Below are 18,023 nucleotides of genomic sequence, written 5' to 3' on the forward strand. Positions count from 1 at the left end.
CATCCATCCATCCATCCATCCATCCATCCATCCGATATTTGTACGTTCAACTTTTCTTACACATTCTGAATTTCTTTTAAGAACCAGTTGAAAAGATATTTTAGAAATTCTGGATCGTTTGAAGCAAAACTGAAGGAAAATATAGAGAGGATTTTTTACATGACTGAAAAGAAATCAGAATTAATTTAGTCAAACCATAAAGCCTGTAAAATTGTTTCAAAACTCATAATCTTATTAGACTCCATCTTTAAATTTGGGCTTTTTAGTGTTTTGGAAAGTCTTAATTTTTCTAAAGTTTGACTCCATACTTTACCTCTCACTTGGCTCATTTTCTCTTTTTATGTAGCTGCTGCTTAGTTGTCACTTTGAAATTTTTTATCTCAGTCACTTCTTACTGGTTTTCTTTTCTGGCATCCATTTCAGGATCCAGTTTAAAATAAAATGCTGTTCCTTTGCTCCACCAACACGGCACCACCTTGTATTAATATACTTGTCACCAGAATACTGAAGGTCTACAACTGATGCTATTAGACAGAGGCTAAAACAAACATTTGCTTTTGGTTACCATGGTATTTATTTGTTTTTATGTTGGACCCAGAATTTCTATGATTTCATATCAGTCCTAAAAATAATTTTGTTGACTCTTTTTGCAGATTCTTTGCATTTTTACTTCGTTCCTCATTATATGTAGATGCTTTTCTATCTTGTGCTGCACTTCGACGCCTGAGGTCGTCTTTAAATAACAGGAAGAAATGCACTGAGTTGACTTTATGTGTAAAAATGGTGCTTTAAACTCAGCTAATTAAAAGGGTTATAATTTGAACAGGACATGTTGGGTAAAAAGTTTTATCTTGAACACATTTTTCCTGTGTACACTAAAAAATATCGGTAGAAAAAAACCTCCAAAACAAACCTGTCCATGTCATAAGTGATCATTTCTAGAAACTGTCTGCAGCTCTGGTCTGAGTTTCTAAAGTTAAGTTTTTAATAGTGATTCTTCTAGTCAAAAGAACTGAGTGCAGTTAATTGGAGACTTAGCAAACCGCCACCCTCTGGGTGGATTTAAAAGAGTTCTGTTACAAATTCAGCTTGTACTTCACCCCAGGGGAGACTGATTCAAATTTACATAATTTCTGCTCCAATTCTGAGCAGAATTGTTACTTGGATTAATTTCCCTGTTTTCCTCCCAACAGCTGGATCACCACAATAGCTTTCTTTCTGACTGTGCAAGTTTCATCTTTCTCCAAGCCATCTGTCTGGGTTTTACCTGGGAGTGTTTATGTAACTTTACTGATCTAACGCGAACTGGTGACATTAGGAGAAATTTGGTGTTGACAGAGAACAACTAAAAGTAAAAGCACAGAAGAATAAAGTCTTTCCTTAACTGATAAACTCTAAGCAGCACATTATTAATTTGGTGTATTATGGTTGTTTTTTCTTGTATATAACAATATCTCGTCCAAACTTTCTTTGTTTTTATAAGTTTTTTGTTGTCAGAGTTCCCTCTAGAGAGAGTTACCTACTTTGAAAAGTCCAATTATGTATGATGTATGGCTCATCATTTCCAGATTTTTGATTTTATGGCTCTAAGAAACATTTGTCCCACTAAAACTTGAGGAGCATCTCATAAAAACTACTCATGTGATTCTACTACTGCTTCATAATATCCAATATTTCAAAACATCAGGATCTCTATAACCCTGAATGAGACAGAAAACTGTATGGAGGGTTTACTGAATGTGGAAAAAGCTTACTAGAAGTTATGCAAAATAATCTTTACATATTTAATTACTCGTCTCATTTGCATTTGACCTCCATACCTTTGAAACCAACCTAATTACACACTAGTTTAAGATACTTTTTCCCTGAAATAGTTTGTTAGTATTTTTAATTGGTTCACTGAGGATTGTCTGAGTGTCTTTTTTTTTAATTCTCTCTTTAATTTCCCACGGGATTATATTAATCTGTTATAATTGTTGAATGATTATTCTGAGTGAAGAGCAAGACCTTTACACCATGTCTCATTAGGAGACAACAAAAGTAAATACAAGTGTGCCTGAAAGTGACATAATAATGACCTAATTTTGCAATTACACAACTTGTTTCACCCCATTAACTTTTCATTTAAGTCACATTTCCCTAAATTTGATTTTATATGTAAAAATATTCATTTTCTCTTAATTAAATGTTCCGATCTGACACTGATGGCTTTTGCCTGCAGCAGTGATGTAACCCCAAACCCATTTCACTGGTTAAGGATTTCCTTCGGGGCTGGAATAACCTTTGTGATTTCATCAGGCTTGATCACATGTGATCATTTTTGCCTGCTGTAAGTCTTGTTTTGTTGTTTTATTTAGTGTCTTTGCAGGGGCCTCACCAGAGGAACCTGCTGAAAAACCTCCTGAAGGACTACAACCGGATGGAGCGGCCAGTGGGGAATGACTCCCATCCTCTGACTGTCTTCTTCACCCTCAGTTTGATACAGATCATGGACGTGGTATGTGGATACGAACTGTCTATTTATGCTGCCAATCTCTGAACTGTCAGGCCATATTAATCCAACATCATGTGCTTTTGAGCTTAATCCCTCTCTGCTGTTGAAAGCAGTGTTTTATATCATTGGATCATCAGTAATTGACTCTTTGCTGACCTCAGGCCAGGTCCCAGCATCATTAAAAATGCAATTTGCCCTTTTAAAAAAGACATCTTTGGATTCGTCAAGCTCAGTTTACTGAGCTGGTTCTCCTCAGAGTCTCTAATTATTCGCGCAGAGATGCTCAGATCCACAGCCATCTTACTCTGGACACTAAAATGTTGGCCGGTCATATCTGTTACAGCTATGATTTGGTTTATTAAGTATTTCTGTAGCTAAGTCAACCTTAAAATCATCTTTAAATAATCTTCAATACTCCACAAGGTTCTGCTCTCTGCTCCATTTCATTTTTGCTGTTTTGCTTCCCGTTTATTACATGAAATCCCTAATCACCGCTATGCAGATGACATTCAGCTTTCTGTGTTGTGAAAGTTTAAGTCCTACAGAACTCCTTAAAAAACATAAAGTCCTGACTGTGTGATAAATTTCTGTATTTGAACAAGGACGAAGGTTTGGCTGTTTTTTCAGCCAGCTTGATCACAGATTATTGGACTCCTGGTTACACTGAGAAATATTTGACAGTATATCATCAACAAAACAATACAAATGCTTCCCCCGCCCCCCTTTTCATCAGTTAAGGAATATCCTTAATATTTTCAGTGCTGAAACATCAATGGGTTCTTTGATTTTTATTTCCTCTTGTCCAGATAACCGCAGTTCAACTTTTACTTCCTTCTTGATTTTCTATGACTTGATTTTCCAGGCATCACTATCACGCCCCGTAACTGATTAAAGAACAGAAAATAGTTATATACACAAACACAATTTGTTAATTAGGCTAACATATTTTCTTAATTCTTCATGATGTAGTTACAACCATCAGATAAATCAGAAAGCCTGAAACTGCAGCCTTAACTTTTTTGTTGTTGTTGTTGCTATATTTTAAATTGATCTGGCTTCAAGATTACTTTTTAAATTTTGTTTTTAAAGAAACTACTCAAATATGTTCAAATCTGTTTCAGGATGAGAAGAACCAGGTGTTAACCTCCAACATGTGGCTTCAGATGGTAAGGACCAGGTGTTTGACTTTCCTGGTGTTCTGTGTGTGTATGTTTTATGAACCACTTTATATAACCTGTAGCACCAAATTAAGGTCACAAGACTCTCTGTAACCCAGTATCTCTAAATTTAGAGCTAAGAAAAATGGGCCTCTCTTTAGAAATGCCAGTAGAGTTAAATGATTGCTTGTCCAAAAGAAAATAAAAGGCATCATCTTAATTAAACTCAGCAAATGCGTTCATAGTAAAAAGGTTTTACTCCTTTCAAAGTTTGGACAAAAAAAAAAAAGGAATCTGGTATTTTATGGATTCTGAAATCATTAAAACACTCAAGTCTTACTAAGAAAAGCTGTCTGGAAGACAAGAGAACGCCTTCAAAAAACTGTTTTTCTGTCTCTCTCACATGATTGTGGAGGGATTATTATCCACTATTCTTCATGGTGTTGCTTCAGTTTGTGTAGGTTTGCAAATATTGGTTTCTGCACAGTTCTCTTAAGGATCCACTAGCTTTTTCTGGCCCATTCCAACGCCGCTGCTCTTTTCTTGTTCAGCCATTTTGTTCTAGATTTGCCAAGCTAAGCTTCAGCTGTTTGACGAATAGAATTACATTTGAAAGAAAACTTTGTCACACACAGGAATTCATAGTCAACTCAATGTGCTTAAGTCTTCTGGCTGCAAAATAACTTCAAATCATCAACCCTCTACCATTCAGACAACTTCAGGATTTTTGTTTTCAAATAAAAATACCAAGAACTTTAATATTTCATAAGCTTACTGTGGCCTGAATACTTAGAAATGTAACGTTTAGGGGGTATTGCACCAACTTGACCTTGTGAATTTGCTGGGAGATTCCCTCCTGGGAAGATTTGAAACTTTCTTTTTATGTTTTTACCTTGTGAGAGGTTTTTCTTGAGAAATACTTGACATTAATTGGACAGTTGATTTTTTAAGGATCATTTCAGATTCTTAAAATTCAGCATTAAATATACAATGTCAAAGTTTATCGACTTCTTCAGAGCTGATGGAACAACAGATAGAGTAGAATGTGGCGCAGATAAAGTTAAATTAACACCAATTCTGACAAGGACCAAATAGATTTATGTACAGTGTGAAATTTAACTCTTTAAATGTTGATCTAATGCAGCAAAATTTGTTGTGAGGATATTGGAAAAATGCACCTTTTACAGCAAAAAATTGCAATCATCAGAGGTGATCACACCTTCTAGTGATCAGTTTATCACGTATATTAAATTAGAAGTTTTTTTTATTTTATTTTATATCCTGATACAGACCATATTATTTTATAACAATAATAACTTTAATTAATTAATAAAGAGTGTACATTGTTTTTTATCATGACTGTAAGAGTCTCCTGGTGAAAATTAACTTCAGCAATTAATATATTTGAACTAAAACATGCTATTTAACCATAAGTGATGCAGAGATGTTTCCTATTTGTTGAGTTTGTATGCTCTGAAGACTTTATGTGCCAGTCTTTGCAAATATTTGAAGTGACTCTGCTATTGCATGCTGTCAACTTTTTAAAAGTGCCTGCAACACTTTCCTTCCTGGTGGGGGAGAGTACTTTGGCATTAATCTATTTCTGTTCATCTGGAACTGAAGATAAAGTGTCTTTCCTGTAAATCTGCTGGGCCACATCATCTTATCTGTCTGTGTTGGTCTAAAGAGTTGGTACGACCACTACCTGCAGTGGAACCAGAGCGACCACCCTGGCGTGAAAAACCTTCGCTTCACCACAGATCAGATCTGGACTCCAGATATTCTGCTCTACAACAGGTAACACACCTGAACACAGTAAACACCTCCGACACAGTGATGCACACCAGTAGGTGGTGACACTTGTCTCCCCTGTCCTCCTCCCTCAGTGCAGATGATGACTTCGACTCCACCTTTAAGACCAACATTCTGGTAAACTCCAGCGGCTTTGCAAAGTATCTCCCTCCAGGTTGGATTATCGTTCTGCATTCATTATTCTTTTTCCTAAAATTATTAATTACAAAAGCTACAACGCAAAAACAAAAGCCAAAACAGAAAGGTCTTAGCTATGCTAAGGCCGAAATTATGTTAAAATGTAATTTATGCTAAAGCGGAAGTTATGCTGCCGAATTTGTGCTAAACCGGAAGTTATACTGAAGCCGTTTTTTGCTAAAATATAATTTTTGCTAAAGTGGAAGTTGTGCCGAAAATAAACTTATGCTAAAACGTGATTTATGCTATAACAAGATTTGTGCCAAAGCCGAATTTATGCTAAAAGTGAGTTTTTTGCTAAAACAGAATTTAGGCTGAAACGGAAGCTATGATAAGCATGTTAGCATAACTTCCGTTTTAGCATAGCTTCTGTTGTGGCTTTTGCTGTTGTGACTTTTGCTGTGTTGTTTTATTGCGGTTTTTGCATTTTGTTGACTCTTGTGGGCCCACTGTATGTTACTATAACCTTTAAAAAAAAAAAAAAAAAAAGCTGTATTATTTTTCCTTCTACTTCACAATTATACACTGCTTTGCGGTGGTCTGTCATGAATAAATACATTGATGTTCGTGGTAACAACGTGAGAAAATGTGGAAAAGGTGAAGTCCTATAAATACTTTTCCGATTTTCTGTTCTATATATAACTAAAATTGTTTAAGTCCCCCTTTTTCATCATGCCTGTCTGATACCTCATTTCCCGGAGGTGCAGCAGCTCATTCTGTACTCTCTGCATGCCCTCTTGTTTATACATTTGACATGAATATTTCATTGATAGAAAAACAACATTTGTGAGTATAAACTGCCTACAGCGCTCACTTCCTTCTCCTCATTTCTAAAACTTACGACAGACACTCCTGCACTCCTGTGACGGTGACGACTCCCTCAGGGTTTCATGGGTTTTTGCTTTGTATTTTCTCAGGCCCTCCCAGATTAAAAGAGCCTTAGAGTGAATCCCATTGTGCAGCTGGGAGTTAGAGCTTCAATTACCCACTACAGTAAAAGTCATGGACAGCATTCAGCTCATGGACCAGATTTATTGAATCATTGCTGCTGAGCCTATGTATGTCTGCTCTTTGCTGAGGTTTAGTTCAGATTCAGTCAAGGGGGTGTTTAAAGAAAAAACTCAGGTGTGGAAAAGTAAGTGGAGAGGTTTTTGATGGCCTGACCAACGATGTAAATTTGCTTGGAGCTGCTACTGAGGGTCTTATTGACAGTAAAAAAATGCTACAGGTATGCCAAATCTAGTTAAATAGCTTATAAATGTGGATAAAACTTATAAAAATAAATTAATCTTTTATTGCAGTAGCATTATCTCATATTACATTATAGGGAATTTGTTCAGTGGAGGAAAACAAACCATGTTGCTTTAGTGAAATCACTAGTGGAAAATTACTATCGTATGTGTTTTTTATTTAGTTTTTTAAGTTATTTTGAGTTTCTATGACTTTCTGTTTTCTTTGTCTTATAAAAAACGTGACACAAGGTCTGCTTCTTGTAGCCACTGGCTATCAGGCTGGACGAGGGCTCATATTTATCTTGCTCCCACGCGCTGTGAGGTGGATGTTAAGACATAAAAAATTAAAAAAAGAAATCTTCAAAGCTCACTATTTGAGCACTACTTCAAAGCATGAAGTATGTCTTAGGTATTAGTCTTTTTTAGATGCTATCTACATGCAGAGCTTTTCTATCCTTCCACCTTGTAAACTGTGGAGTTTGCTGAAAAGTACCAAGACTTTAAGTAGAAATAGTCATTCCCTATAAGTTAGAGATTTTTTCCCCCTAATGACTAGATTTATTCATTATATTTTTCTAAATATTTTAAGGTTTTTGCCACATACCAGGCTGCCAGTAATGATGTTGGTGCGTTCCTAAAACAAAACATAAGCAGATAATCAGATTTTCCCTGCACGCCAGCTTGTGACTGCTTTGCTCTGATTAATGACATTTCAGACAACAGGTGCAGCAAGTTTCAACTCTTATCTCCACTGTGTCGCATTTACAGTGAGGCTTATTTCAAGGCCATGTAATGCCTCCAATGCAAGTGATTTCTGCTGTATTTTTAGAGCCGCCTTTTCTCCGTGACAGTGACAAAAGAAAATCCCCGGAGCCTTGAGAAATTTTTGAGAGAGGTTGAAGAAAAAACAGAGCTGAAGGAGAAGCAGAAAACTGAAGAGACCAGTTGCTTTTGTGTCTTGTTTGGGCTTTGTTTTAGGTTCATATGGCTAATATGTGATTGCGTCCTGATAAAACAAGTGTAAGATTGAAGCTTTGATTGCATAAGATGGATAATTTACTGATCAGTGTAATCAGAAAATAATTACACTGGATGCTTAGTTGTGTACAATGATCCTTGTTGCTGAAAGCTTCATTCTTTGGAATCGGCACCAAACAGATTCACTTATAGAGTTTAATCCATTTCATCCATTTAAAGTTACTGTAAATAACCATGACATGTTATAAAAAACATTTCCCAAGTTTGTAGAAGTCGTTTTAATCAGATCTAACACCAACAAGGTCATTAAAAACAAAGAATTATATGAACAAATTCAACATTTGTGTTCTGAACATTGAGTGGTTTCTTGTGATTTCACAAAGTAATTTAAAAAAATGTTAAAAGTTTTTCTGTTTTTACAGAATGGCAGCTTGCATGATGGAAATACAACAATACCTACCACTACTACGTCTTCTAATACTTGCAGGGAAATTGAATAGTAACAATTTCTTATCTTTTTTTTTTCCTTCTGGTTCCCAATAATGTGATTACTAAAAACAATTTCACCCCCATAAAGCAAGTGCAAGAACTCATTTTTCCAGAGCAAAAAGTGCATGAAAATAATTTCACACTATAAATGAGAGATTAACCTCTGCATCCTCTCAAACTGGAAGTCAGCCTGCTAACTTCTTCTTAGAGCTTATTTGCATGTCGACAGGCTCACAATGAACTTCTCTGTGAGCTGCAAGGCTTCCATGACATTTTGTTTGTGTGTGTGTGTGTGTGTGTGTGTGTGTGTGCGTGTGTGAGAATGTCTTAACAGGCCTGATTAATTTTGTCCTTTAAGTACATTAAGAGCTTCAGTCTGCCAGAAAACCGCTGTGTGGATCATTGTGATTCCCAGGGATAACACCCTGGGCAGAGCGCCGTGCTGATGCATACGTGTGAGGACATTTATTTTGCATGATAAAAGGGGGCAATCTCATTAGGGCAGGGACTGTAATCTAATTTTTTCAGCGGTGCTGTGAATGTTTGCATTCTGTTGATGCTCAGCTAACAGCTGTGTGCCGGCAGAGCGGAGAAGAGAGAATCTGACAAGCAGAGAAAAGACACAGACGTGCCTTTGATGGGAGGCAGTTTGCTATCTAGTCAGCATTCTTTTCTTCAGGCTTCTTCCTAAGTTTCAAGCTGTATACTCATTGGACTCCTACTGTTGGCCGGGCTGCAGAGCTCGTCTGATCCTCAAACGCGTCTTCGCCTGTCTCTGCAGGAATCTTTATGAGCACGTGCAACGTGGACGTCCGCTGGTTCCCATTCGACATCCAGAAATGCGAGTTAAAGTTTGGCTCCTGGACATACGACGGCTGGCTGCTGGACCTCCAGATGACCGATGCTGACATCTCAGGATACATGCCCAACGGAGAGTGGGACTTAATTGGTAAGAAGAGAAAAAAAAAAACATCCGAAAAAAGACCCCTTTACTCCTGAATAATCGGAGTAAGTTTCTCTGATTGAATTCCTTTAGGTGTTCCTGGAACCAGAAATGAGGTTTTCTACGACTGCTGCAAGGAGCCGTACCCAGACGTGACGTTCGTGATCACGATCCGCAGGCGGACGCTCTACTACGCCCTGAACCTGCTCATCCCGTGCGTGCTGCTTTCCTCCATGACCCTGCTGATCTTCGTGCTGCCGGCCGACTCTGGAGAGAAGATTTCACTGGGTGAGTGGCTCAGAGCGGGCGGACGGTGAAGCTGCTTGGTTTTACTCTGACTGCGAAACGTTCACTTCAGGAAGGTGCAAACAGAGGCGACACATCAAAGTCTAACACAAAGTAACAAAAAAAAAAAGCACATTGTAGCATCACGGCTGAATGTAGCACAATTATGTCTGAGTTCAGACATTTGATTCACTTCATGTACATGGTTTTAAATAAATTATTTAATAATAACCCATCATTCCTGCAATTAGAGTTTAATGAGGTACAAACCAGGTCTTTACCCATTTGGATAAAAGGGGCCTTGACGTTGCAGCAATCCTTTTATTTTCACTTTTTAATAATTTATCTTGACAAAGGTTTAAGTGAGAGGTTAATTCATCAGGCTTTTACTAGCCAGTACCAATTACTGATTTTCTTCTTGTTTTGAGGGGGAAAAAATGAAGAAACTCGCTTGTTTAAACCTTATTGTAGCTCAAAAATCAAACATTTTGGTTAAAAGAACTAAAGCAGCTTGATAGACAATTTTATTTGCAGAAGGATTGTAGAGTAACCTTTTCTTTAAATGAATGCCATACCAGCAGGTTTTGATTTTAACTGATTAAGACAGCTTTGTCATAACTATCTTTGCATTTCAGTGCCACGGCTAGAATTTAGCACAATTATATTTGTGTTCAGACGTTTGATTCACTTCATGTACATGTTTTTAAATAAATTATTTCATAATAACCCATTATTCCCGGACAGCTCCACCGGGAGGAATGAAGCTGCTAAGAGAATCATTAAGAGAATTAGAAGATCGTTAGATTTGAGTAATAGCTTTAAGACGGGTTACGTTGGCTTCCCATGAAGAGAAGCCCGTTTATTATTCCTGCAAAAAGTCTGTTTTTGTTAAAGCCAGAGTTGTCTTGTAAAATGTTTGGCTATTTTGGAGTTTAAGATGTCAAGTTGACCAAGACATGTTAGAATATTTTATGTAATTTTTGTTTATTCCTATTACGCCGTTTTTAAAGTTATCAGAAAATTAATCCAGTGACGAGTCAGAACGACCAGCAGGCGTGAAAATATGTTTTTTTTTCTATTTTTTTCCCAGACATTTTGCTGCCATATCTGGTTAAAGACAGCTGTGCGAGTTGTTTGTAATAAGCACAACACAAGCAAAAGTTTTGATTTTATCTGACGTGCCGAGACTCGTTCTGATTAGATTGCCGCATCCTGTCAGCCTTGTCTCTTTGCGCAAGTTGATTATTAAATTAACATCTTCAAAACAAAACAGAAAACCTTGGCCACAAAAAATAAAAAGATTTTTTTAAAAATGAGTGAGATCAAAAACTATCTGTTATTAATGTGAAGTGTTTGCAGCAGAATACCTGCATCATTTATTCCACAAAAGCAGCTGGATGTTTTTGTGAATAAAATCTCGAGGTCATCAAAAATAATCAGCACCGCAAAAGATAAAGAGAAGTTTTGGTGAAACTAATTTTTTATGACTCAATTCTGCAGCAGGAAAAGTATCTCCAGATCTCTGACTTGGATAAAGTTTTAGTGTTTTTGAATGCAACCTTTTTCCCTCGGGTCATGACGTCAGAAATCTTCTGATTTACCCAACGTTTATTTCATGAGTTTGTGAAGAATCCAGATAGTTATATAGTTGTTGTTTTTCCACTTGGAGCTGCTGTGCTGCTGTCAAAGATGTTTATTTCAGGGAACTACTTTAGAAAATTGTTCAGTTCTCTTTCTTTTTTTGTTGTTGCTGCTTTTATGACTCCACCATTTTATGTTGGCAAATTTGCAAATCCAAAACCGACTCCTGGTATAGGAAGCAACTGTTATGCTTATGTTTCCGAATTAATTCTCTGTTTTATGTATTTTTATTAGGGTTTTCTCCCCCCCATCTGTATTTAGCAAAGCCCAATTTCTGGATAAGTTTTTATTTAGAATGAAGGGCATTTAAAACATAAAACTACATCTACAAATTCTGAAATTTAGAGTGGAAAAATACATTAAGAGAGAAAGATAATACTTTATTTGAAGGGCTGTGGATAAGACTGAGATGATGCTACCATAAGTGGTTATGACTGTTGTCATAAAGTGTCATTTGGTAATGTTAATACCAAGTTTACAGTTTAAATGGACTTTTAATGAAAGTTTTAGTGTAACTTTGCATTAAAAGTGTCATTATTCACCAAATAACAGTCATAAACATTCATAAAGAGTTAATTTTTTTTTTTGCTTTAATGAGAAAAGAAACATTTTATTGCCTAAAATGCAATAAAAGAGAATTTATTTTGTGAATGTTTTGTGGTTTGTTGGAAAGGATGCAGCTAAAAGTTACTTCTAAGAAAAAAGCTCCGCCTTTTCTTTTTCACTTAACGTCAGTACAGTGTAGGGCTGATCTCTTGACTCGTTTCTCAATTCATCGACTAATAAGTTGCTTGCAGACAGTGCTTAATAGGAGATTTTTTTTTTACAAATGTTTAAACCAGGTTAAAACTTTGCCACGAGTTCTAGGAAGTTTTTTTTTTATTTAATGGAAATATTCTTTGCACAGTTTTGACTTAATATCTACTCTAAGGGTGCTGTCCTTTCAGAAAATGGCATATTTTTGAGTCTGTATACTAAAGTTAACGATTAATCAATTACTAAATTAGTTGACAATTATTTCAGTAGTCGATTAATCCAATAAATTGTTGTAGAAAATATTAAGGCAGGCTGTGAAATTTAAATAATGCTCAGTTATTAACTGGAGCCCAAAGTAAGCCAGGTAGCTGTTCTCACATCATTATACCAGCAGCAGGTGGTATAATGTTCTCATGTTGCTTTCACCAACTTCTCACCCTACTTTCTGAATGTCTCAGCTGACATTTTTATTTTTATTTCTTTATTTGGATTCCCATTAGCCATCGCCATGACAATGCCTGCACTTCCTCAGGTCCGCACATTTAATATAGCACTAGCAACATAGCATATTGACTCATAAATGTACAATTATGACTCTTAATTAACCAAGGCTCTTTTAAAATCTCTAGTATTGGTTACATTTACGTCTAAGTCGAAGGAAGGGCGTTCCATGTTTTCATTTGTCCAGGATTCTTGGACGTTGAGACTCATGAGACTTAGCACCACTTTTCCAGCCCAGTGTTGGAGAAACGATGTGAACTGTAGCCTCCTTGTCTCAGCAGACAGGAGGGACACGCTGTGTTGTCCTCTGCTGCTACAGCCTGTCTGCTTCAAGGTTCGATCTGTGTCCCTTCAGCGAATCGTCTTCAACATGTCAAACTGCAGAAATGCATTCTTGCTGCCACGTTGTTGACTTTTATTCACTATTTATGGCAATAAGCACTGAACAACCTATATTTCTTAACTAGTATTTCTTGTAATTCTCTAGTTCTTTTGGTGTTTGTGCGGGTTATAAATATCGATGTGTCGTTCACGAACGTTTCGATTCTTTTGTCGTGAACGGTAGAATTTGAGTTTCAGTTAGCGAGAGCTGCTCTTAGTGTTTTACAACTTAGCTTATAATGTTCTGCACACACATCAAAACTGTTGTTATTTTCATTTCATTTAAGATTATTGATACAATTGATAGCAATGGGTGGATATTTTCTATATTTAATGGTGCAGACGAGGATTTTTGTTTCTGCTAAAGCAGCTCCAGTCGATTTGTTTTCTTCCCTTATTATGCTTCTAAATTGGTGGTTATATTTGAAAAAATATTAATTTTACCTAATACAGATTAATTTACATTTTTGTGACTTTCAAAAACTGTATTGGGAATAAATTGGCTTCTGAATGTTCAAACACTTATCTTTTTACTGACTCTTTAAAGTGAACAGTTCCTGAAGATTCAGTTCCCTTCAAAGAGTCATAAGTCCCTTGGTTAAAACTTCTACGCAGTATTTTGTTGCTCCAATTGTATCTCATACTTTGATGTTTTAATCAGTGCTGGTCCAGAAATACAAAATGTCGAGCCAAGACAGACAAAAGAGGAAACTGAAGCAGTGTAACTCCAGAACAATCTGTTTCATCCAAGAGGAACGTCCTATAAACAGATCAAATCTCTGACTTCTCTCCCTTCAGACTGAACTTCTGAAAATAGGCCGTCTTTTAAAGTGAAACATTGTGAAATATCGCAGCGCGAAGGCACAGGAGGAGATTATCATGAGGCACAAAGGAGGCAAACTGGGAGGGGGAGAAGATGAGAGAGTAGAGGGATTACCGGATAACTACAAACAGAGCAGCGGCGGCGGGTGTGGGAAGAAGGCAAAAAAAAAAAAACAAAGAGTCGAGAGAAGAATTAGAAAAAGGTGATGGAGGACAGACGAAGGAAGAAACGAAGGACTGCTGAGACTGATTGTAATAGGATGAAAAGAAAAGAAGAAGTGGTGCAAAATTAAATTTTAATTTCACTATCACCCTCTTTTAGGATCTGACAGTCAAGCCGCCTGAGCATTAAAGACTCCAGACTATTATCTTGATTTTAAAGAGCAGAAATAATGACGTGTGAGAAAGCTCCAGCTTTTTAAGAAAGCACATATCAAACACCCTGAGTTCTCAGCCGCTCCTTTGTGGTTCTCTCAGCACTAATTGGCTCATTTTCGGTTTCACTGAACTTACCTAAAAGCTACTTGAACGTCCCTCTTACACCTCAGAAAATCTGCGAGCAGCAGCTTCGTTTTCACCCGTGGCTCTCCGTCGTCTCGCTCTGTAATCTAAATGGATGATAATATATTTTTAAAAGTGCTGTTTGCCTCCAGTCTGAGTGGGAGGAAACTGGGAGGGAAGCCACGGCAGCTTTGTCAAAACATTTCCTCAACCTCAATAGACAATGGATTATACAGCATTTCTCCAAAGGAGGGAGAAGAAAAGCCTCACACATGCGGCCAATTAACCTATTGATGTAATTAAGGCTAGTGAATTGATTCTGGGGGAAGGCGCAGGCACTGACTTCAAGGAAAATGCAGGACGGTCACTTCCATTTATTCTGTTACATTTACTTTAGTAACTTTTTAAAAATGTATATATCCATTTGGGAGTATTTCTACTTTTACTTGAGTAATTTTATTATGAAGTATCGCTGCTCTTACCTGAGTAAAATTTCTGGATTTTCTACCCACTAAATGAAAAACAAACATGTTTTGACCAAAAATGTACCATAAACGGAGACACAAACCTGCAGTTTTTGTTAAAGTTTAATAAGTTTTAAAGAAACTGATTTGGGGAAAAAATGTTTTTGATCTGATTGTGTTACTATGACTCATTTTCATTTTTATCTTTAAAATACCGTTTCCACATAACTTTAAATTTTGATCCATTTTATGATGTAATTTTTAAATATTAAATTATTGCTGTTTTGATGAGTTACTCGGTACTTAATTTGAACCTTTTACCAAATACTTTTTCACTCCTACTCGAGGACATTTTTGGTATTTTTTGCTAAGCAAATATGCAATAAATCAGTTAATCGCATGTTAAATTGAAACAAGCTCAATCATTTTCATTTGCATTATTTATCATTTTTATCTTTTCTCTCTTTCTTTCTACCAAAAACTGGATGACAGAAGTTTCAGTCTTTTGCTTTTGTCTCACAGGACAAAACTTTTAAGAACTAATTTGTTTACAGAGACGTCATAATCTATTTTATTTCTTATTTTTGCTTATTAATTTTGGATATTTGAGCGTTTTCCACTTCCGGTGTCGAATGATTATTAGAATTTAAAGTTTATTCATCTGTTATTGCATGATTGTGTCATTAATAATGCAAGATGGTCTCAAAACAACAACATTATTTTTTATCGCAATAACTTTTGGGACAATTTATCCACCTGGAAAATTAGTCTTTATGACCAGACTGAACTCTGGTCGCTGCTGATGGCGAAGCGACGTCAGGACCGAGCGCTCAGGGTTAAAGGAGCCTCCTTTTAACAGGAGAAAATTAAACATAAAGGAAGCATTTTTATTTCACCTAACAGCCTTAAAGCACTCACATTTCACCTCTAAACTCTGGGGTTTAATTGAATGCTCAGATTAGAGACAGTTTTGCCAGCAAAGCACTGCTTAAATTAAATCTGGACCATAAATGATGTGGAGGTGGATAAATGAAGAGCATAAGGTTTGTTTCCCAGCAGTGTGAGAAGAGTTTTTTCTGCTGTTTTGGCTGTGGAGATGCGGAGCGTCCGGGTTGGGGCTGATTCAGTGTCGGGGCTTTAGAGAGTCATTTACATAAATCGACCAGATCCCCATCATGAGCCTTAACCATTTATCAAAACACTGAACACACAGGGAAACCTAACCACAGTATCGACTGCCTAACAAAATGTAGCTAAAGCCTCAGAAACAATCTGAGTGTGTGTGTGTGTGTGTGTGTGCCTGCAGGTATCACCGTTCTGCTGTCGCTCACTGTTTTCATGCTGCTGGTGGCTGAGATAATGCCCGCCACGTCGGACTCCGTCCCGCTCATAGGTACGTGGAGAGCGTGTTTTCTATTTTTATGTAAATTTAAATAAAATATTCATGACGTCTAGTCAACACATTCCACTAAATCAGCGTTTAAAGATTGTAAATAGGAGTTTGCATCCATTTCCAGGCTTATGTGGTCTGGCAGCCTGGAAGAAAAAGACAGAAAGCCATTTTTTTTATTCTAAAAGAGAATCTCCATCCTCTCGATCGTCCTGTTCATCATGAGTGTTGTCTCTCTTTATGAAGCTTTTCTATCCCATGTTTTCATCCTGTGTTTTCATCCTTCTTATTTCATTTTGTGAAGTAATTTCATCCAATTCATCATCCTTGCCTTGTTACATCATCCTTCTACTTCCTCTCTATGATGCCGTTTCATCCTAATTAATCTTCTGATTCTTCTGTACCGTCCTCATCATCAATCTTTATTTAACCATTCTATCCCTCTAATTTAAAAATGTAGAAATTAAAAGAAAAGCACTAGTTCCACTGGTGAAAATGTCGTGCTATAAGTGGCAATAGAGCCAGTATTTTAAAGTTAATATTAAGGAATTATTGATTTAAAACAAACTCCTATATCGTACTGAAAAGTTAGTTTTGTCTTATTTCAAGTGCAGATATTTGCACTAGAAACTAGAACAAAAATATTTCAGATTTTGTGTTTTTTTTTCAGTGTTCTTATTCACCACTAGGTGTGGATATTTATCATATCGTTTATTATTTATCGTGATAAATTTCTTATGGTAATTTAGATTTATTATGGTCATAATAAATTCCAATTAATGATGTTTAAAACAGTTCGTAATGTCAGGATTGTTAGTTTTACTATTTTCTTAACTGTTTTTTCAATCAAAGCATCAGTAAATATTAATAAATTTGAAAATATAATTAATCTGATGCAAATAACACATATTTATGTGACTTTATGTGAAGAATCTCATTACAAATTGGTGTTTTCCAAGAGCAGCATTTGTGTTTGTGTCAGTTACCTAAAAAGGAAGTAATAAATTATTATTATTAAACTTCAAGTCCACATCACCCAGCCCTGCATCCGACAGTTTCCATCCGATTTATCTTTCTGTCATCTCTTCTCAAGATTTCACTCATTTTTGTTTCAATATGTTCAAACTTTTCCCAACCAAAGTTCACTGCAGCGCCGTACTTTCAGCTTAGAGTCACATTCAATCAGTCTAACCCTTAATTACATTCAAATTTAATTTAAATAAAGCAAATCAATTCAGTACATTATCTCTCTCCCAGCGAAATCCATTTAATCTTCTCTCTCTTCTTCCTGTTTTGCTTTATTGCTTTTCGGTTTAAATCGTCTTCTTCCCAAAATCTCCTCTCCTTTAAACCAGTAAACTAATATTGGTGTGCTCTGGTCATTTATAGCAAACCCGTTGTCCAGTTGAGCAACACGGTGATTTGCAGCTAGTCAGGTTTACAACAGAGAGCTTATTTATCGCACCTATATGCTACTGTAAGGACATTTTATGCTGTCATAACATACAGCTACAAGGAAGCAGCGCTAAGAAAGATAACCTAAAAAAAAAAAAAAAGCTGAATTTACACAAGCCACCTGCTCACCCTGAAATTTAAGGGGCTAAATTTATTGTGGCCACGGTGCAGAAAATTAAAGACAGGAAAAACTTCAGCCAGAAACGGATGCAAATCTCGCCCTGAAGACACAACACCTTGTGTTTAAAAGCTTCAGAAAAATCCTCAGAGTGCTGCTCTCAGCATTTTTCTTGTATAAAGACAAACTGCTCTCATCTTAATCTGTTTGATTTTGCTGACATGAACAGAACGAATGAGCAGGGCCGTAACGATGCCATCAAACCTCAGTTACCTTGGGAAAAAAAAGTAAATTTGAATTGATTCTCCTCTTGAGAATGTGAATATGTTTTAAGTATTCAATCTTTGACCTCACAATGCTTGGAGAGAAATAAAACTTTACAGAAAACTCCAGCACCATGAAGGCAAATGACTGAGATGTTAACCTT

At 36.5% G+C, this 18,023-nt stretch overlaps 1 protein-coding gene and 1 long non-coding RNA gene across 2 annotated transcripts in view; one reads left to right on the plus strand and one right to left on the minus strand.

The window, feature by feature from the left end:
- Positions 1–9,117, minus strand: part of LOC107837258 (uncharacterized) — a 10,836-nt gene extending 1,719 nt beyond the window's left edge. Inside the window, exon 1 of the long non-coding RNA XR_001663274.1 lies at positions 6,482–9,117. This is a non-coding gene — a long non-coding RNA (uncharacterized LOC107837258). The remainder of the gene's footprint in view (positions 1–6,481) is intronic.
- The window catches only part of chrna11 (cholinergic receptor, nicotinic, alpha 11), a 30,402-nt gene that overhangs the window by 2,160 nt on the left and 10,219 nt on the right, over positions 1–18,023 (plus strand). Inside the window, exons 2-8 of the mRNA XM_016676116.1 lie at positions 2,358–2,497; positions 3,616–3,660; positions 5,339–5,448; positions 5,538–5,617; positions 9,121–9,288; positions 9,376–9,570; positions 15,940–16,026. Coding sequence (XP_016531602.1) covers positions 2,358–2,497; positions 3,616–3,660; positions 5,339–5,448; positions 5,538–5,617; positions 9,121–9,288; positions 9,376–9,570; positions 15,940–16,026 — 825 coding nt within the window. The remainder of the gene's footprint in view (positions 1–2,357; positions 2,498–3,615; positions 3,661–5,338; positions 5,449–5,537; positions 5,618–9,120; positions 9,289–9,375; positions 9,571–15,939; positions 16,027–18,023) is intronic.

The sequence above is a fragment of the Poecilia formosa genome, unplaced genomic scaffold (genome assembly GCF_000485575.1).
Source record: "Poecilia formosa unplaced genomic scaffold, Poecilia_formosa-5.1.2 Scaffold127, whole genome shotgun sequence".
NCBI classification, from domain to species: domain Eukaryota; kingdom Metazoa; phylum Chordata; class Actinopteri; order Cyprinodontiformes; family Poeciliidae; genus Poecilia; species Poecilia formosa.